The sequence below is a fragment of the Globicephala melas genome, chromosome 11, assembly GCF_963455315.2.
Source record: "Globicephala melas chromosome 11, mGloMel1.2, whole genome shotgun sequence".
Lineage (NCBI taxonomy): Eukaryota > Metazoa > Chordata > Mammalia > Artiodactyla > Delphinidae > Globicephala > Globicephala melas.
Genome location: NC_083324.2, coordinates 68,095,229 through 68,119,261, shown reverse-complemented (window position 1 = coordinate 68,119,261; position 24,033 = coordinate 68,095,229). Strand labels below are relative to the sequence as shown.

At 54.7% G+C, this 24,033-nt stretch overlaps 1 protein-coding gene across 1 annotated transcript in view; it reads left to right on the top strand.

Moving 5' to 3' along the window:
* KCNK5 (potassium two pore domain channel subfamily K member 5) overlaps positions 1–12,630 on the top strand; it is a 35,961-nt gene extending 23,331 nt beyond the window's left edge. Inside the window, exons 2-5 of the mRNA XM_030870829.3 lie at positions 6,113–6,224; positions 7,409–7,575; positions 7,885–8,053; positions 10,239–12,630. Of these exons, the coding sequence (XP_030726689.1) occupies positions 6,113–6,224; positions 7,409–7,575; positions 7,885–8,053; positions 10,239–11,104 (1,314 nt within the window). The 3' untranslated portion in view covers positions 11,105–12,630. The remainder of the gene's footprint in view (positions 1–6,112; positions 6,225–7,408; positions 7,576–7,884; positions 8,054–10,238) is intronic.
* Positions 12,631–24,033: the final 11,403 nt, after the last annotated feature.

Here is a 24,033-nt window from a genome sequence, read left to right as displayed (position 1 = left end):
CCCGACCCCCAGGACCTTCAGCCCCCCTGCCCTCTGTTCTTGCAGCCTGCTGACCGCACCCTTCCCTCCCCCCCCCGACACGTTGGATGCCCTGCATTCACCCCCTGACCCCGCCAGCCACACTCTTACAGGGGTCTGACTGTGCTTCCCGCCCTCTTGCTGGATAAAGCCCTGCCCCTTGTTGCTGATGAATTTATTAAATCCACCTGCAGAATAATGCTAGGAAGGTGTTGAAGGAAGGACGTGAGAGGGTGAGTCAGTCGAGGTCAGAGAAGATATCCTCATTCATTCAAGTTTGTTTACTCACTTCTTTAGCAAATGTTTGTTGAGCACCTACTATGTGCCAGGCAGTGTCCTCGGCTCTGGGGATACCGCAGATAAAAGTCCTGCCCTCATGGAGCTTACCTTCTGGGGGGTGGTCTCTGCATTCCCATGGATGTTTCCCTTGCGTTTGCCTGGTTGTGTTCTAGAGACCCGGCTTCACTTCTGTAGCTGAGAAACCCACCCTGCACCCCCTGTCCCCTCTCCCCAGCTGTGGACAGCACAGGGGTTACGAGCCAGACTGCCTGGGTTTACGCTCCGGCTCCACCACTGCCTAGCAAGTTACTTAGTTAGCCTCTGTGCCTCATTTTCCTCAGCTGTAAATGGAGGTGAGAGTACCTACATTACAAGGTTATAAAGACTCAACAAGCCGAGTGATTTAAAGTGCTGTGATTGTGCCTGTCATAAAATAGTGCTCAGATATCAGCTACTCTTCAAATAGGAGCTATCATCTATGAAAGGAGGAGGAATCCACCATGCCCTGCGCACCTCCCAAGGTGGCTGGGAGGGCCAGGTGAGAGGGACATTAAAGGTTCTTCCTACTCCGCCAGGCACCGTGCACACATGACATTAGTCTCATTCCCCTTCCAGGCCGGAGGGACCAAGTGAGCGGAGGCGGAATGAATTAGGGATGGATGCAGCCCAGGATGGTGAGGGGTGTCCGCTTGTGTACCTTGACGCAGCGCGGATCCAGTGCAGGCTGGCATCCAGGGCATCCTGGAGGCCGATCCTACATGGCAGGAAGGGGCCCCTGCGACCTGAGCGTGAGGTCTGCCGCGGGAGCTGGAGGCAGGCAGGGCGGCGGCCCTGTGGGTGCCCCTAGCTGCTGTCCGCAGGCAGGGCGGTGGCCCTGTGGGTGCCCCTAGCTGCTGTCCGCAGGCAGGCTGCCACCTGGACTTGTTTTCCCCACTGGCCTGATGAAGGCAAAGGCCCGACCTCAGCCCCGCTGCCCATGTCTGCAGGTGGGCACCAGGTACGGGATGTGCCCTCCCTGCAACTCTGCAGAATGAATCTCCAGGATGGGGAGGCCTGGCACTGCCTCTGCACAGGAAACCCCGGACCCCTGGGGGATGAGGCGCCGTGGGGAACCCAGATTGCATGGACAGCGAGATTCTGGGAGGGTGGTGTCTGGGGCAGCATGCTGCCTGAGCCACAGGCAGGGGCGGGAATGTCTCCTCCCGGAGGGCTCAGGTCTGAGTGGATGGGCTGGTTTTAGGGCACTGTTCTTCCAGGTGGTGCGAAGGGGTGGAGGTATGCACTGGCCTCCTTCCTGTGGCCTGTGTGGGACAAGGGTGGGGTACCAGCGGCCAGGGCCCAGATGAGGCAGGCTGTACTCCTGGCTTCCTTGCTTTTAGCATCCCGACCTTAGGCTACTTTCTTAACTTCTCAGCCTTAAGTCCTCGTTTGCAAAATGGAAAAGATGATGGTGTCTTCCCAGCAGGATTGTCTCCTCCTTAAAGATGAGCTGAAGGCACCTAAAGTGCTTCACCTCTCAGTAAATCACAGCCGCTTTATTACGAGGGTGACAGGCGGGGAGGAGAGCTCTATTCCATCCTCAAACCAGAGCCGGGCCTGGGCTGTGTGCGGCATCCCCCTCTCCCAGCACTCTCTAGGGATATGTGGAAAATGAAGATGTTGTCTTGTGTGAATTTGGAAGCCAAGTTAAAGAATCCTGTGAGTGAGCAGGGGCCGTCTCCTGAGAAAGCTGTTTCCCTAACCCAGGGGACGGGATGCTGTGTCCAGTGGCTCCCCCTCACCCAGGGATGGCCTCAGTCCTGGGTCAAGCCCCTCTCTTCTGGGGGACCTCTCCACCGGCCAGTGGGACCCTGACCGTAACCAGTGAGGTGTTCCGACTGAAGCCACAGCAACGCGGGGTGGGAGCAGGGAGCAGGCAGCCCAAGTTCACATCCGGACCTCTGCTCCCCAAGCCTAACTTTCCTCCTCTGTCAAGTGATGCCTGGCAGAATCGCAGGAAGAGCCCGTCAGGGAACATATAGAAAAGCCCCAACAAGAGGCGTCTGACGCACAGCAGCACTGAAATCCTGCCTGTCTCCCCAGCATTGGGATGGAGCCAGGCTGATTCCCAGGCCAGCTGCTTGGGACCCGTGGGCAGAGAGAAGGCAACAACAGGGGTGCTGGGGGCGTCCAGGGACAGGGAGAGCAGCGAAGGGAGAGAGGTGGGGAGCCGGGCTGACTTGCAAGAGACAGTCTAGAACCTGGCCCAGTTCTGCCAGTTAACCTCTCAGCCACAGTCGCCTGACCTGACCAGTGGACATAACTTCCGCCACTGCCCTGTCGTCAGGGTGAGTGGTGCTTCTGGCCCTGGGGGGCTTAGGGCCCTTCAGAATGTCCCCTTTGTCTGCCCCCCCCGGGTGACCATGGAGAGATAATGGAGGTCAGGGGGACAGCACATGGGGCTGTGGCTCCCTGATAACCCAGGGCAGAGGCTGGGTCTGAGGGCTGTGCCCCAAAGGACACACCACTGGTGGGGTGAAGAGCAGGAAGCCAGCTTTTCTACTGCAAAGCTCCCAACCATAACGCCCTCTTCAGTTACCCTGTCTTGCCAGCTCTTACGTTTGTTGTCTCCCTAGCCCTTACTAAGCGACCCCCAAGTCGCAGATCGCCTTTGGCAATCCATCCAGTGTTATCTCAGTGGGGGCAGCGTGGACGTGGCGTGTGGGGCTGTCCTGTGGGTGGCAGGGCATCTCACCTCTCTGGTCCCTGCTCGCCTCATGTCAGGAGCACCCCCGGCATCCACTAGAGTAGATGTGTGGGAGGACAGGGATTTCGTCCCTTCACTGCTCTCCCCCTGGTGCCCGGACCAGTGCCCGGCACGTACAAGGCACATACTCAGGCAGCATTTCCAGATACTTCCAGAGGGTGCTACCGCCCCAGTTGAGAACCCCTGTTCCAGTCACACCTTCACCATCGCTGATGTGTGCTGGTCTCCCTGGGTCTAAATACTTTCCATGATCGGAAATGGATGACTGCCAAGGGCAATCCATTCTGAGGTAGCTCTTTATCCAAAACAGCCACCCCCGTTCCCTCTGGCACCTTGGCCCGCTGGTTAACATATCATGAAGTCCGACACCCAAGAATGGAACAGAGTGCCCCCCATGTGGCCTCACCTGCAGAGGACAATGGGCTCGTTGCCTCCCAGCCCTGAAGAGATAAGGTATTGACACTGCCTGAGATTGTATTTGCTTTTCTTTTGGCAGCCATACCAGTGTTTGTTGGTTTGTGGTCAGCTGAAACCCAAGGACTTTCCCTTTCAACCCTGTATGGGTCAGTGCCTTCTAACCCAAAGTGTAAGACGTGAAAAATTTAAAAGACAGCCATATCTTGTTAGTTTGGGCCCATTTTTCCAGTCCAGATGATTTTGAGTCCCAAACTGCCATTGCAGTGTGTTAGCTATCTTCCCATCCCAGCCTTGTCCCAGTGTTGCATCCTTTGCAGATTAAACTGGTCAGCCATCTTTGTCCTTACTGTGTTGTAGATTGAAAGACTGGAGAGGCCTGGCCTTTGGCTTAATGGAGACCTCAGGCCAGGCAGATAATGATCAGTACTTCTTGGGGTTGTTTATCTGCCTTTACGTGGACCCGGATTAACCCCGGTTCCTCCCTACATTTCTCTGTCTTGTCCACGTGAATATCTTTAAGCCCATCTGTTCAGTTGCCTTGTTGCTATCCAGACTGACTGCATTCCACTGAACTTCAAGGCTTTGCAGCCTCTTTGGGGTGGGAGATGCACTTAGCTGAGCATGACTTGCTCTGGTGAACCTGTGCTAGTAGCTTCCAGTGCCCACCACTTCCTCTTTGAATATGCCAAACGTTCTGCTGTCTCCAAAGAAGAGTCAGCAAGAGTTCAGGTTTGAGTTTCTAGAATCCACCCTTTTCGTTCGTATGAGAAGGCGGGGGTAGGGTGGCGGGGGGGGGGCAACTTGTCTTCTGACATCCTTCCTGTTCCTCCGGGATTCCATGGGGATGACCAGGGGTGGTGCCCCAGGCCCATGATTTCCTGGTCAGTTGTCATCCGTCTTGGGCTGTGCTTCCTGACAATGCTGCACTCACCCCCCCCCATGCACCCCCCCATGCACCCCCCCCCCCGAAGATGGATATCTGAGATAACAAAGGCTGCGGCCAAAGGGAGCTGAGTAGTTCTGCTTTCCCTGCCATCTGTTTAACATTAACATCCAGGGCCCTGGGACTTTTCATTCTCCTGTTTCGAACGTGGATTTCATGGTTTAGAAAACCTTTTGGGTGGACCTCCAACAGGATAGACCTGTTGGCCTCTTCGCATCTGAACGTCCTGGTGCTTTTGCGTGGAAGTGGCCTGGCCGGCTTGGTGGCCGCTCTCTGAGGGCAGGTGAAGGCAGCCGTCCCCACTTCCCACTTTGCAGAGAGATGCTCAGGAAATAGCAGGGGGAGGCAGGGCGGTGAGCCCTGTGGTTTGACGGCCTGTCAGATGAGCACGTCATCATGGAAAATTCCTTACAAAGTCTGCAGATCCGTTTACACGGGCCTGCCGCTGCAAACTGCACATTCCTTCAGGACAACCCACCCTTCCCTCTTTTCTCACCAAACTTCAGTCGTGCTGCAGGGAGAACTCCGGTTCTTCCGTCTCCCTCCTGCTTCCATCCTTCACTCCTCTGTCTTTTCTCGGTCCTAGGCTTGATTTTTAGAGGCAGTTTGGCTGAGTTTCTGGTTTCTTAGCTGGTCCATCCTGGGGCTCTCCTAGGGGGGCAGGGGCAGGACCCCAAATTGAGAGTGGATCCTGGCCCCTCCTCGGGAGCCGCCTTCTGAGGTCCGGGTCCTGCCAGTGGTGGGTGTGGGTGAAGGGAGGTAGCGCAGGAGGATGGGGTACAGGCAGGGCCTGGGCGGTGAGCAGGTTTGGCAGCTGCCTGTGTTCCTGGAACAGATAAGGAAGGCCTCTCTGGGGGCCTCCCAGTGCACTTCCCCAGGTGACCTCTCACCTGCTGCCACCCATAGTTGCCGGGAGCTCCGTGGGGACTCATAGCATGAATTTGTCACCCTGAAAAGTACATACCACCTTCTGATGACATGTCCTGGCCCAAACCTTGAAGTTGCTCAGGGCAGAGAGAAAGGGATCCAGAGAAGGGAGGGAAGGGGGAGCTTGTAGGGGGGAGAGGACAGAGTCCCAGGCATGGGAGAAAGGAGGCCAGCTGATATGTCCGCCCTCGGAGGACAGACCCAAGAGCTTACCAAGCTGACCTTAGCAGGTGTCCTGACAGTGGGGGTGAAAGGCATGTCGGGTGTGGGGGGCGGTCCCTCCCAGGCCAACCCTGCAGTAGAATGCTTTTCCGGAGGTCCTCCTGTTTGTCTGCATCACATCTGCCTTCTTTCAGAGGCAGAAGAGTCTGCTGCAGTTCTCAAACTGTGGTCCCGGGACCACAACATCAGCATCACCTGGAACCTTGTTAGAAATGCACATTCTCTGACTCCCTCCCAGCCCTACTGAATCAACCTCTGGAGGTGGGGCCCAGCAGGCTGTACTTAAGAAGTCCTCCAGGTGATTCTAGTAAGTTTGAGAAGCACTGGCTCAGTGAGAGAAGGCACTTTGGAGCCGGATTGCCAGGGTTCATATTCTTACCAGCTGTGTGACCTTGGGCAAATCACTTAACCTCTCTGATCCTCTATAAAATGTTTCACCACCCCTAAATTGGAGACAGTAACTGTCACTTTGTTATTGTGATGATTAAATAAGAATGCTTATAAGGAAGTTTATAAAGTGCTGACCTCTTCTCTGACCTTCATTGTGTCTCTCTTTTTAGATAGTATCTGATGCTGCAGGACAGGGTGTGGCCATCACAGGGAACCAGACCTTCAACAACTGGAACTGGCCCAACGCAATGATTTTTGCAGCCACGGTCATTACCACCATCGGTAAGTCTTCTGGGACCTTCAGGATACCTACTTCCCCGTCCGAGCTCTCCGGGATCTTGTAAGAGTCCAACTCTGGTCACATGGCCTTGTCAAGGTTAAGATCAGGCCAGCTGCACTTTGTCCTTCTGACACGTCCCTGGAGATTTAGTAAGTCCTTGGTGACTGGCCATGCTTAGGAGACTGTTTTCTAGAAGTCCTGACCTGGGCTTTGGAGTAGAAACAACACAGCTTGACAGCCAGAGTTCGAGCAGGTTGCTCACTGCACAAATGCACCCCGTGCTTATTCACCAGTCTGGGTGTCTGTTCTGGTCATCTATGACTGCATCACCAACCACTTCAGAAGTTAGTGGCTTAAAACACAATTTATTATTATTGTCGGCCATTCTGTGAGTTGATGGGGTTTGGCTGGTTGGTTCTTGCTTGAGGTCTCTGATGCCGTGGTAGTTGGAGTGGCTGGGGCCGTGGTCATCCACAAAAGCCCAGTTGGCTGGAAGTCCAAGATGGCTTCTTCTATCGCATGTTTGGTAGTTGATGCTAGCTGTTGCTGGGGAGCTTAGCTGGGGATGATTGGGCATCTCACAGTATGGCAGCTGGGTTTCAAGAGGGAGACTCCCCAAAGTGAGCATTTCAGGAGATCAAGGGGAGAAGCAACAAGGCTTCTGATAAGGACTTAACTGACTCAGGGTCCCTTCTGCCACATGCCATGAACAGGTCACTAAAGCCCAGATTCAGAGGGAGGGGAATTAGAGGCCAGCTGGATGTGAGCATAAGAAGGGACGGAATTAAGAATCGCCGTCTTTGGAGACCGTCTACCACAGTGCTTCTGGGGTGTCTACGCAGAGAAACTACTAACTTGTGCCTTGTAGCTTGCGCAAGGGTGCCACACGGACTCGTGGAGGACTTGCTGATGGTGGAGGCTTAGTCCGCCTTCAGAGAGCTCCCAGTCTGACGGAGGAGACATAGCCCATACCGTCATAATTGCTATAAATGATCCTGATCCTAGCATGGTCAAGGGAAATTCCATTTCTGAAGCATTGATATTAATCAGTGTCAAGTGACCTTAGGGGATGGGCTTTCCTCGGGCTGGCTGTGTGGCAGGGGCAGCGGAGGCAGGTGCCACTCCGAGTCTGGGTCCATCACCCCCGCCGTGGCTCTGTCGGCCTCACTCTCTTCTTTTTCTTCAGGCTATGGCAACGTGGCCCCCAAGACCCCCGCCGGGCGCCTCTTCTGTGTCTTCTATGGTCTCTTTGGGGTGCCGCTCTGTCTGACATGGATCAGTGCCCTGGGCAAGTTCTTCGGGGGACGTGCCAAGAGGCTGGGCCAGTTCCTCACCAAGAGAGGCGTGAGCCTGGTATGTCCCCACCCCTAGGTCCTGGGCAGAGATGGGGGGACGCTGGCAGGTGATGGGGGGGTGGGAAGGATCTCAGAATTGGACAGAAGTGTCAGGACAGGTGGCAAGGGAGCAGTTTCAGAGCCCGCTGCCCTCCTGGGTGAGGCTGGGAGCATCACCACCAGCGCCCTCCCCTGGGCAGTGAGCCTCCCAGGCCTGGTGCCCACCCGGCCTCACCTCTGGCTGCCTCCTCGGCCCTCTGGGTGCTCTGCTGGGCTCCCCCCGGTCTCCACCGCCATCTGACTTGGTCTCCCTACCCGTCCCCCTCAGCGCAAGGCGCAGATCACGTGCACGGCCATCTTCATCCTGTGGGGCGTGCTGGTCCACCTGGTGATCCCACCCTTCGTGTTCATGGTGACCGAGGAGTGGGACTACATCGAGGGCCTCTACTACTCCTTCATCACCATCTCCACCATCGGTTTCGGCGACTTCGTGGCCGGTGAGTCCTGCCCCTTGCCTCTGCCTCCCCACCCTGTCTTTCTCTGCTTCTCCTCCAATTTCAATTCAGCTGACCTTTACTGGGGGCCCTGGTAGGCGTCCAGTGTCCTGGGCCTCCACCCAGTGGGATCCTGCCAGTTGCAAGAGGAAACCAAGGCACAGAGTAATTGCAGACGTTTTCTATTTCTCTTTCTTGGAACGTGGCTTTTCCCTCCTTCTTCTCTGTTCGTGTTTGGCGTCTGGTCTCTTCCTCTCTTCTCCCCCGTCTCCTGAGCTTAGGTGCTTAGGTGCACTGGGGGCTGGAGGTAGAGCCTTCTGCCTGCAGGGTCCACGTCACAGCTGCCTCCTCCCATCATTCCCAGGCGCTGAGGGGGCTGTGCTGGATGCTTGGGTCAGAGACCAGAAACTTTGCTCTTGCCACTGGGAGCTTAAAGACCAGAGAGGCCTTCCCCCAAGCTGCCCTGCTCCCTCGGCCCGGACCCTCCCTCCCTCCCACTCCTCCCCTACTTAATCCACACGGGCGGGCGATAAGATTCTTTGGCCCCTTTGTCTGTCGGCTCCAGCCACTCATGTCCTTGTGCCTGTGGCCTGCACAGCATCTTGGTTCTTAATCTTCCTGACACCCCGTTTGGCTGCACTGGCCCAGTGGCTGCTCCCTCAGTGCCTGCTGCCCTGCCCAGCTGACCTTCACCTCTGCCCCAGGACCTCCGATCTCTCCCCTCCCCCTTCCTAGGGCCAGGGACAGGTCACTACCCTCCTGCCCCATTGTAAGGGGAGACTCGGAATGCTGGGAGGGGGCGGCTGAGTGGGTGGGAGAAGCAGGAAAGAGAGGCCTGAACACTCCACTGACCCTGGCAGATCTGAGCCTGCTGTCTTGAGAGATAAATTTAGACGGAGGCATGACCCTGCCATTGTCTAGCTGTTGGGGCCCAGAGCAGGCTAAGGAGGACCCTTCGTATCAGGGAAGCACAGAAGGGTGTTTAATCATACTTTCTCAGCTCCAGCAAGACACCAAACCACTGCCTCAGTTTCCCCATCTGTAAAATTGGTTAAAAAAAAAAAGTAACGGTGCATAGCTCACAGGGTTTTGGACAATCAAATGAGTTGCTATTCATGAGTGCAGTGGGTAGGGCCCGGCTATATTAGTGTGCCCCGGTTGTCATCATAACCTGCTTATGACCGGAGTCCTGAGCAAGATGGACAGCACCTCCTGGCTGCAAGGGAGACAGCCCTGCCTTCAGACTCCCTCCAGTCTGATGAGGGGGTTATAGCCCTTGCTCTAAGGGAGCCCCACTCTGGAAGTGGCCCCCTTCCTCCAGTTCCTTTTCCAAGTTTCTCCCCAGTCTCAGGGCAGGAAGGGGGACACAGCATACGTAATAATATGGATCAACATGCCTGGAGGTGTAAAGTGAAATCTCCGTGATCCTGGAGGGTAGGGGAGTGACCAGAGCTGTGCAGGGTGACCTGGGAGGGCTCCCTGGAGGAGGTGTCTGGAGCCTGGCCATGGAAGTGGGGGTGTGGAGAGGGCAGAGCCCTCCAGGCCATAGGAGGAACCAGTAGGACGAGGGTAGATACAGGAAGTCAGGAGGCAGGCCAGACGTCACCAGAAGGAGAATCAAGGCCGTCCGGGATATTTCCTGCTAGGACCCGTGCTCTTGGACATCCCAGGCCCAACTGTCAGCCTCACTTATATTAAATTAGTGAGTCCATCCCCAGCAGGAGGATGCCAGCTGCCCTGTCACTTAATTTCTATCCAGGTTTTAACTGAACTGTAACACGTACACCCAAAAAGTACACAAAGCAGCCAAGTGTCAGTGTCGGTGAATCTGAAAGGCCGACGTTCATGGCTTAGCTCCTGACCCGAGTGCTGGCTCCATCCCCAGCCTCCCCAGAGCCCCTCCCCCTTGAAGCTCCCCCACCCCAGGGAGACGCTCTCCTGACCTTCGGTAGTTGAGGAAGCTCAGGCAGGGCTCTGGGACAGGCACACGAGTGACCAAGCCGGGGTTCTCGGGACGATGGGGTGTCCGGCTTCTAGCACAGGCCTCCTTTCTTTCCTGGTGCGTCCGCGTCGGTGTTCTGTGTTCTTGCGGTGTCCACTTTCAGGTGACACGGCTTTTGGCCTTTGTGTGTTTCCGGGTCCCCGCTGGCCCTTTCCTGACCCTCTGGCCTTCCTGACCCGTCCTCAGGTGTGAACCCCAGCGCCAACTACCACGCCCTGTACCGCTACTTCGTGGAGCTCTGGATCTACCTGGGGCTGGCCTGGCTCTCCCTCTTTGTCAACTGGAAGGTGAGCATGTTTGTGGAGGTGCACAAGGCCATTAAGAAGCGGCGGCGGCGCCGGAAGGAGTCCTTCGAGAGCTCCCCACACTCCAGGAAGGCCCTGCAGGTGGCAGGGGGTGCGGCGTCCAAGGACGTCAACATCTTCAGTTTTCTGTCGAAAAAGGAGGAGACTTACAATGATCTCATCAAGCAGATCGGGAAGAAGGCAATGAAGACGGGCGGGGGTGGGGAGCGGGTCCCAGGGCCGGGCCTGGGGCCCCAGGGGGGTGGGCTGACAGCCCTGCCCACCTCCCTGACCCCCTTGGTGGTCTACTCCAAGAACCGTGTGCCCAGCCTGGAAGAGGTGTCCCAGACGCTGAGGAGCAAAGGCCACGTGTCTCGGCCACCAGGGGAGGAGGCCGGGGCGGGGCCCCCTGAGGAGGGCTCCCCGACCTCTGAGGTGCTCATTAACCAGCTGGACCGCATTAGCGAGGAGGGCGAGCCGTGGGACGCCCAGGACTACCACCCGCTCATCTTCCAGAACGTCAGCATCACCTTTGTGAACGAGGAGGCCGGCCTCTCGGACGAGGACACCTCCAAGTCCTCACTGGAGGACAACCTGGCTGGGGAGGAGAGGCCCCAGGAGGGGGCCACGGCCGAGGTGCCCCTGAACCTGGGCGAGTTCCCCTCGTCGGATGAGTCCACCTTCACCAGCACTGAGTCAGAGCTCTCCGTGCCTTACGAACAGCTTATGAACGAGTACAACAAGGCAAACTGCCCCAAAGGCACGTGAGGTGGGGCCGGCTCCCCACCCCACCTTCCATGGCTTCTCTTCTCCTCAACCTGGGGTGTCCTGCTATGGCTGGGACCCTGGCCCCTGGTGGGGTGTGGCCCTGGAACTGGGAGTAGGGGGCCAGGGGCCTTCCTCACCTTCATCCCCTGCAGCTAGATGCTACCGGTCAGACACGGTGCACCCAGGACAGGGCCTCTGTTCCTCAGCGGAACGGGCGCCCTGGCAGCGGGAGGCGTCTGTCCTGAGCATGGTTGGGGGATCTGGGGGTTCACGGACACGTGGGCTGGCAGGACTGATCCCGGGGAGGCCTGCACCTGCGTGGGTCTTTGCCCAGTCATTCGGTTAAGACTGTCTCACGGTTCTCTTAGGTTGGGGGCCTTGGCCGTTTGAGTTCACCAGTATTAACAGGTTGCTGTGCGCCCAGCACTGAGCCAGGCTTTTCAGAGAGAGGGTGAGGGTGGTGTAAGACCCTGGTGGGGCTGGGGGCTGGGCACTTCAGCACCTCAGCAGTAGTGGGGCCCCGCCTGGGGCACGTGTTTAACCGTCCCCCAGTCCCACCTCATCCGCCTGGCTGTCGCCCATACTGCAGACCTCAGGAGGGAGGAGGCCATCTGGGGAAGGGGAGCTAACAGGCAGGTGCTGAAACACTCCCATTACGGGGGACTCAGAGTAAGTCCCAAGTGTGGCCCAGCATCTCAGCCCTTGTGTGGACTTACTGGGATGGAGCGCAGCCCAGAGTCCGGTTCCCTGTCCCAGACACCCTTTGGCCAAGCAATGGCAGGCGTGGGCTTCTGCCTCCCAGGAAGTGGTGGCAGAAAGAGAGGCTGGGGCTCCTGGAGCTGGCAGCGGGGGAGCTGCAGGAGTGGGCTCAGCTCCGGCTGAACCTGCCTCCACCCTTCCGTCCCGTGACCTCACCGCTCCCCAGATCACCCTTGGCTCACAAGTGGGGAATGTCCAAATATGTGAATCAGCCTCCTCCCTCCAGCTGCTGTTTGGTGTGTGTGTGTCTCTGTCCGTCTGTCTGTGTAAGAAAGAAAGGATTTGCCATGGGAGGAGCAAAAGATAATGTGAAACTGCAGACGGACTGTTTCTGGTGAGGGGCTGGCAGAGTTCTTGGGTTCTTCGTGAGGTGCACCCTCGGGCCAGCCCACTCTGCCCTGCATGTTGTGTTTTGTTAGTTTTTAAATGAATTGCTGTTTTTTTTTTTATCTCGTTGGCTTCAGAGCCAGAGGGGAGAAAAGGTGCAAGAGTGGGGTCCCAAGGATCGGGATGTCCAATGTTCACCCTCCTATCCCCCAACCCGGTTGGGCCTTTCTCGGTGACCTCAGCTAAGGTCATGGTGTCAGAGTTGGGGAGGGGCATTGGTCGCAGGCGACCGGATGCTGGGCAGGAGGTGCCACCCAGATACCCTCTCTGCCTCTCAACCCCCTCCCCAATGCTGCAGGACCAAAGAGGGCCAGAACCCCACCCATCCCCACTTAGCCTGTAACCCAGGGGTATGATGGCCCAGCATCAGGGTGGGAAGGAGCGGCCTTCTGTTTTTCTGTGAAATGTTTTAACGAGCTCGTCTTAGTTTTCCTGACCCCACTTGGCTGGGGTGTTGCTGGCTGTCCTGGAATCACACACACTGTATGTACATACTGGCAATGATGTCAAATGTAATTTATTTTAACATTTTTACAATAAAACATGAGATGGACAAGCCAGTCTGATGCGTGCTATTGCGGGGTGGGGGGAGAGGGGCTGGGGGCGAGATGGGGGGGCAGTCTGGGAGGACTGAGGACAGCCTGAGAGTCAAGGGGAGAACTGGGGTGGTCTGGAAGGGACAAGAAAATGAAAGAGGTGGGGAGGTGGAGAAGGGGCAGGCTACGTAAGATGTGGTCAGGGCGGGCTTCTTGGAGGAGGTGACAGTTAACAGGTTGGAATGAGGACGGGGAGAGGAGTGGGGGGACCGTGGCTAGCAGCTCATGTCGCCAGTCTGCCAGACCCCGTTCTACACACTTTATGCTCAATAGTATGTGAATGGACTCATTTGATCTTGCAATAGCCCTGTGAGGTGGGTATTACATCCCCATTTTATAGGCGAGGAAACGGGCACAGAAAGGTGACTTAGGCAAGATCTCCATAGATGGTGAGCCTGGGTTCAAACCCATGCAGCCCCCATGACCAGCTAACAATCACCTGCTCTGTTGTGGCACGTCTGGCGTCCCCTGAAAGGGCCTCTGTGTTCAGGAAGGTGGGCCAGGGAAGGACCCCGGAGATCAGGCCTTCTGCGCTCAAGGGGTGGGCACTGTGGTCTGGAAAGGACGTGAAAGAAGAGTGGACAGGCTCAGCTGGGCCCATATGCATCCATTTAACAGGAAGATTTGTCAGACTTTGTGGTCTCAACGGTTTAGAAATTGGCCTCTTCCACAGCAGTGTCAGGGTCCCCTTCCCACACCACACAGGACATTGGTTAAACTTTTCAGTCTGCTGGGAAAAGTTTACAGTTCTGTGATTTCAGGAATGAAGCACATTTTTCATGAGGGTGTGGCTGCGTTTATAAAGGATCATATGTGTTTAAAATATCAACGGGTTCTGTAATGACTTGATACCATCCATCCCTTTGCCAAAACATCTTTCCACTTTCCTCTCTCTCTCTCTCTCTCTCTCTCACCCACCCACCCACACACACACACACACACACACACAGGTTCAAACTTATCTGGTTTTGCTTTAGCCCCTTCCAGCCACAAGGTAACAATTCTATTTACTACCGTGGTACTTGGCCTTCTCACAAAGCCCTCTGACAGGCGGCTCGGAGCGCCCCCCGGGCACAGGGCTTTTGGCCCCCTCTGCTGTGAAGGAGATGAAAGCTCAGAGAGTACAACTTGACCAGGCACAGCTTCGCAGAGTTGCTCATAGATGATAGAAGCAGGGAAGGCTGGGGTTAAGGTGTGGTTTTGGTCCACTGCGGCTAAGGTAAGTGGTGAGCTTTCTGAGTGGAAGGCCTGGAAACAAGGTGGGACAGCAGCTGGAGCAGAGGGTGGAGCCCAGGAGGGATTCCTGAGGGATCAAGAGCAGAGGAGGGGTACCATGTGTGGAGGGGCGTGAACCCTCCTGTCACTGTCACTGTGCCCATGAGCTGTTGGGGGATGGCAGGTGGAGGAAGTGATTTAGAAGTCGAGGGAGAGGACCCTGGCAGGGAAATCCCACTGTTGACACCAGATTCATAACCTGGTCAGAACTACGGGGGTGTATTGTTGAACCCCCAGAGTTTCATGAGTTCTGAGGCAGACACGCCTACTCCCGGCAGCCCTCCAGGCCTGGGCCCTCCCCTGCCCCCTCCTGGAAGCCTTCCCGCCCTGGTGGTGAGTTGGCACCCTGCTCTCCACCATTGCCACCTGTACTCTCCATTCATTCCTTCAACTAATGTTCACCCAGCACCTACCATGGACCAGGCTCTGTCCCAGCCACCTGGAAAACTACAGCGTGTAACATGAACAGAGATCCTATTCATGGAGCCTACGGTTTGGTTCCCTTTGCTCTCATTTCCAGCTGTTTTTCATGGTCTGTGCTTGGTATTTCTGTCCTGCCCATACCCCCAAGGCTCCTTTGATGTCTCTTCTATCTTATGTCTTTTAATCCTCACAACAGGTAGTGTTATCATTAACCCCATTTTACAAATGAGGAGACTGAGGCAAATACAGGATTTTTCACAAATTCAAACAACTATTAAATGGCAGCAGAACAGCTTCCCTGACTTGCATTTCCGTTCCTCCTTCTACCCTCCGGAAAGCTCCTGATGTGTTGGGGGAGACACCCTCAGAAAACCCACAGTCAAATGGAGGAGACAGTTCCTACGCCCCAAGAGCCTGCAATCTGAGAGGGAGAGGAGCACAGAAATAGGAAATAAGCACAAACTCTGGGTCCCAGCTGGGCCTCTGGCTCCTGTGTGATCCTGCAGGAGTCACTTAGGAAAAGAAACCGGGGTGTTTCACCCCCTTGCTGGAAAGGTTATCCTCAGCCACCATTGCGGGGAAGCTTTCTGGAGCCTGGGGCAAAGACAGGGGGAGAAAGGAGGCAGGTGGGCTGTGCTGCTCTGGGTGGGTCTCCAGGAATGGCTGCCTCTCTGGGGGCCCCTGAGGCTTGGGCTCAGCCCTGCCAATCAGCTGTCCACCCCTGAAATAACAGGTCCCCACTTTCCAAGTTCATACACAGCTGGTCCAGGAACCAGATGCCAGTTTGGGAATTGCCAGGATGTGTTTGTGTAACACAGTGAGAGCGCCTCCCCAGAATCTCTGCCCTTTCTCTCCATCCTGGCCACCATCCAGGCCACTACAGCCCCTCACCTGGACACCCGCAGCAGCACAGGGCCTGATGCCTGGTTGAGCCCTTGTTGAATGAATGAATGAGCCCCTGAGCAGGTCTCCACCAGGCCATTACTGCAACCAGCAGGCTGGAGCCCATACTCAAATCTGACCCCCTTTATCTCCTGCTTTAAACTCCTCTGGGGCTCCCGCTGCTCTCCTGGCGCTGTCTCCCCCTTCAACCTCATCTGCCCCCTACCCCTACTCCCCAACCTCTCTGGGTTCCAGACACAGTGAAGTTTCCCAAATGAGCCAGGCAGCCCATGCTGTTTCCTACATCTGGGATGCCCTTCCCCTCTCCTAGCTGAGTTCTAAGACCTGTTGGGGTTAAAGGTGGACATCAGCTTCTCCGGGAAGAGTTCCACAGTTCCTGGCCCCCCCTCCCGGATTCTGAGTCAGATGTCCCTCACCAGGCCCAGAGCCCGTCCCTCACCAGGCCCAGAGCCCGTCCCTCAGCAAGCCGGCTGCTTCGCTGCTGTTCAAGCTGTCTCTGGGTCTGGAGCCTCTGAGAGAGCAGGGAGTGGCTTGTTCACCTTGGATCCAGACCACAAGCTGGCCAGCGTGGAAAAGGGCTCAGCTTTTCAATGTTTACTGAATGGAGGGCAAGTGAACCAGAATCCTGGACCCTCCCATTGTAATTCAGTCCCTCTCCTCCCGGGAAGAGGCCGCATCAGGAGGTGAAGTTTATTCCACGAGGGCAAGTCCCTGCAGAACGGGGTGGACGATCTTGAGGGACCTTGTCACAGGCCGCGTTGGCCCGGTGAGTCACCTGATTGTGCCGAGTCACCTGAATCTGGTAGGCAGGGCAGGGACACAGCACTCCTAACTTCTGCACACTCCAGGAAGCCCCTGTGTCTGCACCCCCTTTCCCGTTTCCCCCCACCTCTCTGTCCTCACCTCTCATCGCCTCCAAGGCGGCAGTGTTCCTTCTGGTCACCACTACCTGATGACAGGGGCCTGGGTGTCCCACCCCTGCAGCCCCCAAGTCCCCGTGCTTCCCTCGGGAATACCTCTGCTCACAGTGACCACTCACCTCAGTTTCGGGGCCGCCCAGTTTACAAAGCCCTTTCACCTCCATTCCTGTGGGATTACTCATCGGCCCGGGAGCCAGGTGCAATCTTTTATAGCCTGATTTAAGGGTTTTTTTCCAAATGAGGAAACTGAGTGTTTTGGTTTGGTTGCCCAGGAGAGCAAGGCCTAAGCCCAGAACTGGGAGATGGCTGGAGGAAGTAGCAGAGAGGTAGAGGGAGATAAAGATGGGGAAAGAGCACAAGGCAATTAAGGGGGCATCGTTGAGCTGGTTCCACTGTGGGCAGTTGGGGCTCAATCCTGCTGGGACCCCTCTGAAGAGCCGGTCGACTACACCTCACAATTGTCCCTTTGAAGGACAGGAGGCCTGCGTTTATCCACCAGTTCCCACCCTTGTTGGTTAAGGATGGCCCCACGGACATTAATCCCCACCTCCCTCCTATACAGGCTGGATGTGGCAGACTGTGCTGTCCAAAGACACCACCGTCCCACACTCTCCTTGGCAAAGTGACCTTGCCACTCCCCGTACGAGGGGTGGAGTCCATTCCCTTGCACATGGGCTGGCCCTGGGCCTGTTTTGATCAATAGAATACCCTGGAAGTGACCTTCTGTGTTAAGAGGCCTGGCAGCTTCCTCTTGTGCTCTCGGGGAAGCCAGCTGCAAGGTAAGGAATCCAAGTGCCTGGAGACCCATGACCTGGAGGGGGTCTGCCCAGCCGAGGAGCCGTCTGGGGCATTCCAGCGCCAGCGGAGGCCACGTGAAGAGCCCGGCCCTCCCCCGAATCTCAGAATCGTGAGCAAATACATGATCGGTGTTATTCTAAGCCTCTAAGTTTTGGGGGGGTTTGTTATGCAATGATAGCGGACGGGAACACTGGCTGGGCTTGCCCTGGGGCTAAGAGACCTTCTTCCGGGTTTTGGAGAAAGTTCTGGGGTGCAAACGCAGAGAGGCACCCCTGGGGAGGGGCTTGGGCGGCATGTACAGGACTGTGCACTATAGCCGCACTAGCACCCAAAGCAGGCCAAACAGCACCTACTGCCCTGAGACTCAACCTCTTTGAAGGTGCAGAAACTCCTTACCAGGAGCTCCCTACCTTAAGCAAGATCAGAGATTTTTACCTTAAGCTATCAAAGTCTCTTCTACTTTGGGGTCTCTCGTCCTCTCTGCTATGTCTGAACAGTACTGGTAGGCCTGGGGTCTGCTACCATCTAGCCCTGTGCCTTAAATAAGCCACCTCGGCCATTTACAGTATGCCTACTGCCCATGACCTCAGATCTCATTTAATCCCCACCACACTGTGAAATCAGTATTATTATCGCCCTTTGGAAGCTGAGGCACAGAGTGGGTATGTTAACTTGCCCAAAGTCACACAGCTAGAAGCAGAGCCTGGGTTCAAACCTGAGACCCCGGAGCCTGTGCTAGTAACTACCACACAAGCCTGCCAGAGCAGGGCTTTCCTGCTCCAGGGCCAGGGGGCCCAAAGAGGGTGCCCTGGCTGCAGCTCCCAGCTACCTGTCCTCTGCAGGACCAGTGAGGTGAACCAATCAGCGGATCCCAGCCCTCTGGTGACTACCCAGCAGTAGCCAGGGGATTCCCGAGCTCTGTTCTCAAGAGATTCTGCCTTAGCAGACCTGGGGTAAAAGCCAGAAATACCCAGGTTCTGCAAATGCCTGGCTGGAGATCTCAGAGGGCAGTTCTGTTCCGTGTTTCTGGCATCTCCTGCCGATCCCTCCCTGCCTGTGTTATATATATTCTGCATTGAAATCTGTTTACCTCCAGTTATGGAAAACTTCCTTATTCTTAGATTCCTTCACCTGTGGCTCTGGCCAGCTGAGCCGCTCTGGCTGGGGTGGTGACATCATACTGTATTCAATTCAAACAACATGTACTTTTTTTTTTTTTTTTAATGCCGCACCACGGGGCTTGCAGGATCTTAGTTCCCCAACCAGGTATTGAAACCACGCCCCCTGCAACGGAAGCATGGAGTCTTAACCACTGGACCGCCAGGGAAGTCCCCGACATGTACTTGTTGAGTCTCTTGTAGGCCGCCTAGAACACCTGATGCTGGTGACTGAGGAGGAAGGGAAATGAGGAGCAGACAATTACCCACCAGGCAGTCAGGCAGTCAGGCCCTCCCTCTATCTCTCTACCCGCTCACATTCCCACCCTCAACAGTTCACTCCAGGGGAAAGGTTCTGACCCAGGAGTCTGGAGCCCGTTCGTCCCGCTCATGAGAGCCAGTGGTTAAAGTTTCAGAAATTTTACAAGTTGACTATCTTATAAGTTAAATTATATAACCATACGCTTAAATTGTATGAAGAGCGAAGGTAAAACATACTCAAAACTCATCATTTCCTAATTACTTTACATGTTACTACTCTTCAAGTTTTTGAGGTTACTGACATCCATTGGAGGTGCCCAGTGGAAATATTACATAATGGTATGCTACTGCGTTTCTCGTCCCAACTTCATTTTTGTGACATCACGTTGTAGCTTAAAATAGCCATAGTGGAGGTATTTACACCACAGAAATGAGCAAACACTATAAATCAGGGCTCTCCTCTCTGCAGAGAGCCAGATGTTAAACATTTACCAACATATCATCGCACTGATCTTCCGGATGCGCTGTGTGGACTGGGCGGGGGCGGGGTGGGAGGCAGTGAGTTTTTGCTCATCTTGGAAAGGAGCCAGCAATGTCTGGCTTACAGGGGGATCATAATTCCTAAAGTGTCCCTTGCAATCCCGTGGGCCCCTCAGACCATTGCTGAGTAAGGGTGAAGATCCAAGGCCGTGGGAGCTGACTGTGAGGGTAGTGGGGGGGCAGATGACACAGGTACCTGCCCCATGTATGTACACGGAAGGGTACACCCAAGGGTCACACTCCAAACTGGAGGCAGAAAGGGGAACACAGGCCTTGTGTAGAAGGCATATCTGCCTTCAGCTGGAGTTCTCCGACTGCCCAAAGCCTAGTCCAGGAGGTGCCTTACACTCTCCCAACTGCACTGTGGTTTCAGCAAAGTCCTCATCCCCTGGGTGTCCTTGTAATTAAAGGGGAGACCCTCCTGGCATACACTAGGTCTGGTAACTGGACCAGGGCTCTTGGGATCCAGACTAAGCCTGCAGGGATCGTATCGCCGAGCAAAAACACCATTGATACACAGGATGTGGGCCTGAGTCAAACCAGCACAGGAAGGAGTCTAAGGCCTTCCAAAAATTCCCCGCCCCTAGTGCAGGGGAGGAGGTGACTCCACGCAGGATGTCCAGGGTCCCAGTCAAAAGTGGATGCTGAAGAGGTTCAGTGCCCCAGCCCCACCCCAGAATCCTCCCAGGAGCAGTCCTCAGTAAGCCAGCCGTGGTCTGGCCCCCTTGTGCGCCGCGTGTAGGGCTGTCCCTCTAATGACCACCACTTTTTAGTAACCACTTGCTTTGGGACAGGCTCTGTGCTGGGACTTGACAAGGGGACACAGGGAAAAGACTTCTCTTCCTTTGTTTGATTCCACACCCATCCTCGGTGTGTGTGTTGGTGACAGGAGGTGGAAGGAGAGTCAGTAGGGTTGGAGTGGGGGCTCCGTCATGACCCACCTGTAACTGCTGTGTGTTAATCCAGGTTCTCGAAGAAGCAGATGCCACGGCTGGATTAAGCTGGAAAGGACTATGTTAGGGGAAACACCTGTGAGAGGCTGGAAGCACCATCTGACCAAGAGGCAAGTCCATCCTGGGTGACTGAGAGGGAGGGGAGGTTGGGTGAAGCAAGATAGACTGCCCTGCAGGCTGTGGGAGGTTAGGCTAGGCTCGGGTGAGCCCCAGGTCTCCGCGAAATGGATCCACCCTGGTACCCTGCTCTGCTCAGTCACTGGCTGGAGCAGCCCATGATCTGGGAACAAACTTGGTGATGGATTTCAGAGGCAGCAGCTGGGGTCATTGGCCAATTTCCTCCTTGTAGTTGGAGGTCCTCGGGGTGCACTTTCATGGCTGCCACCACAATTATGGGGCAGCAGAAAGTATGCTCACATAGAAGTCAGACAGTAGAGAGACGAGAATGGAGCAGATGCACAGAGAAAGGCAGAGGAGCATGTATGTGGGGTGTGTGTGGTGTGGACATGCATAACATGAAGTCAGACAGAGACAGAGAAAGAGGGACTGAGGGACACAGAAAGACAGACAGAAAGAGAGAAGAACAAACACTACAGAGAAGACAGCTTTCTAAGCCCCCAGCTCCAGACTCTCTATAAGGAAATACTGGTCCTACCTCTGGATCCCCTTGACATCACCCGCTGAATCCTGACCACAAACTTTTCTTTCCATGAGCTAGCTAAAGTGGGCTCTGGTTCTTACCAGGTAACCCCAGAAACCCTGACCTGCCATCCCAGGAGAAGCAGCCCAAGATGTTAGTTAATCAGAAGGCATTTCTTTATGCCCCTCCACCACTGGCTGGCCTGGTTCTACACTAGCCTTCTAGAAGGATGCTCTTAGCAGTCTCTGCCTCTCCCAGGTTTTCTGCTCTGCTCTTCTCCACCTGGCAGGTAACTTCACATATGGGGCTGCTGGCTTGTTTTCTAGATGTTTCACAGGTGTCTGTCCCATCTTCCCAATGAGAGGGCAGGATAGGGACTGCTCTTGGGCTGCCTCAAATTCCAAGCCCAGCCCTCTCCTAGCTGCCTGACCTCGGGCAAGTCACTTAACCTGTCTGGGCTTCTGTTATTTCTCAGGAAAACTGGGAACTATAACCTGCCTCAAAGGTTAACATGTGAGGCCCGGGGCCTTCCTCCATGTTACTGTCCGTAGGGGTGGCAGGTACATTATTGTCCTTCTGTTCACCCTAAGAAATGGCTTGACAGTAACGCGCTGAAGTTCCAGGGAGAACTTTGACTGGACAGCTGTCATTTTCCAGGTCAGAACCTGACAGTCTAGTGCCCCCTCTCTACAGCTCCCTCTGGGTGATGTTAGGCAGTGATAACCTGAGATTTACCTGAGATTAAGCCTCCTGTGAATAATCGTTTACACGTCAATCCTTTGTCTCCCTTAATCCTCTCATCAGCCTAGTGAAGGAGAACTCTAAGTTCCTGTTTTGCATGGAAAATCTTGTGGTTCACTGACTTGCCCAAGGTCCTAGAGCTGGGCTGGCCTTCAGATTCCCCAAGATCTCATCCCCACCGCAGGCAGCCCTCCAGCCTCTGGGCCCCAACAGCAGCGGTAGGTACCAAGTGAGTCAGAGGAGCCGGCTTGGTCTGTCTCCAAAGGATCACTCCTGAGATTCCTCCTTAACTGGCAGTGACCCTCCCTCCAGTGTCTTTCTGTCCCTTGTTCTGAGCAAACTCTTTGAGTCCCACTGGAGCCCCCCCAGTACCCCCAAACCTACCTCTCAACTCAGAACAGAATGTTACAGCTGAAGGGAATTCATTCCTTCAGGGAGAATCTATTGAGCACTTATTGTAAGCCAAGTACCATTGTAGCCATTGACTATTAGTGATAACCTAATGATTAGGTTCTGATCCAGTGGTTCTCAACCCTGGCTGTGTATTAGAGTCACTGGGGCCCTTTCAAAAGTGTGTAACCCAGATCTTACTCCAACCGATGAAATCAGAATATTTGTGGAGGGAGGGAGGTGAGGCCAGCTATCAGAATTTTATTTAAAAACTCTCTAGGTGATTATGTTTTCCCAGGGTTGAGAACCTCTGATCTAGTTGAACCATAGCCCGCCTCATGTTAGGGGCTCAGGAGGGAACTGAGACCCATAGATGGGCAGTGCTTTGCCCAAAGTCACAAATCTGAGCCTGGTTCCTCCATCTTCAACCCCCCAGTGCTCTTTCTGAAGGTAATTGGTAAGAATTTGCTGAAGGCATCCTTGGATGAATGCAGGGTAGGGGGGAGAGAAAGGTGGTGAGTGTGGTGGATACATTTGATATGCCTTCCCTACCCACTGTTCTTCCTGAAGATGGACAGACCAGGTAGCCATCTTTGAACCATGTGACTCACCTTGGTAAAGCTGATTGGGCTAGGAGAGGAAACCTGGACCAAGATGAACCAATGAGGACTTCCCCGGTGGCACAGTGGTTAAGAATCCGCCTGCCAATGCAGGGGACATGGGTTTGATCCCTAGTCCGGGAAGATCCCACATGCTGTAGAGCTACTAAGCCCGTGCGCCACAACTACTGAGCCCGTGCTCTAGAGCCCACAAGCCACAACTACTGAGCCTGTGTGCCACAACTATGGAAGCCTGCATGCCTAGAGCCCGTGCTCTGCAACAAGAGAAGCCACTGCAATGAGAAGCCCATGCACCGCAACAAAGAGTAGCCCCCACTGGCCACCACTAGAGAAAGCCTGCGCGTAGCAATGAAGAGCCAACACAGCCAAGAAAATAAAAAATAAATAAAATCCTTAAAAAAAAAAAAAAAAGATGAATCAATGAGATGACCTGGCTAGGTATTTGAAATTAGTATATCAAAGGACTAAGACAGTGAGCTGTGGGGAGCTGAATCTGGAAGTCATGGAGGCTTGGGAGTGGTGGCAGGTATTGGGGTCATGTGTGAACCAGACAGCAGGCAGAGGAAGGAAGTATGCAGAGAGAAGTAGGGGGATAGAGCAGACATCTGGAGAGAGAGGCAGAGATGGGGACTGGGCAGGTTCTGTTTCCGCTGAGAGCTGTATCCTTTCATTGAACCTCACCTTTTAGAACTAGTGGGTTCTTTGACACTCAAAGGGCCTTGACCAATATAAGCATGAAGAATGGCTCATGCAAACGCCTGTAGGCACCAAAGACCCTTATGTGCCCCTTTCTTTGCCCCCAACCCTTAACAGTGTCCCTCTGAAGCATTGAGCTCCCTGTCATTCAAAGTGCTCAAGCCAAGGGTCGGTGTCCACCTCTTGGAGATGTTGGCAAGTTGATCTCATACGTCCTACTCAACCACATGATTCTGCATTTCCGAAATGGGTGGGCAGAGAGGTATTTTAAGATTGTTTTTTCTCTTTCTTGGCACCCAGTGCCCCTTGCCTGACACCTGGTCCCTGGCAAGGAAGCCTGTACCCCTGGGGATGGGAGTGGGGCCCACAGTAAACAAAGAGCACAAGAAAGTTCCTTTGGTACCCACCCCCCACATCAGCGCACACATCCCCATGGCAGGAGAGTGGCAGGGGTGTGGAAACAATGGGAGCCTATGAGTCATGGGGGTAGGCAGGATAACATTTCTCCAAAAAGGCTCCCTCTAGCCATGTCCGGAGTTGCTGACGTAGGCAGCTGCCAGGCAGTGACACCTGAAATGACCTTCAGTTCTGGGCAGTCACTAGGCCTGCCCTGGATGACCTGGATTTTCTTTTTATCTTTTAATTCAATTTTTATTTTTAGCAAAGTGATATATATATATAAATACTTTTAATAAAAGTCAAATAATACTACACAGACTAACGGAAAACAGCGATTGCCTGCCTCACCCTTCCCCATTCCCAGTCCCCAGAGGCAACTTCTTTTAGACTTTCCAGCTACTTCTTCCTATTTTTCTTCTACTTCTTTAAATAACATATAGCTGTTTTTAAAATCCCATCATTATTTTTGTT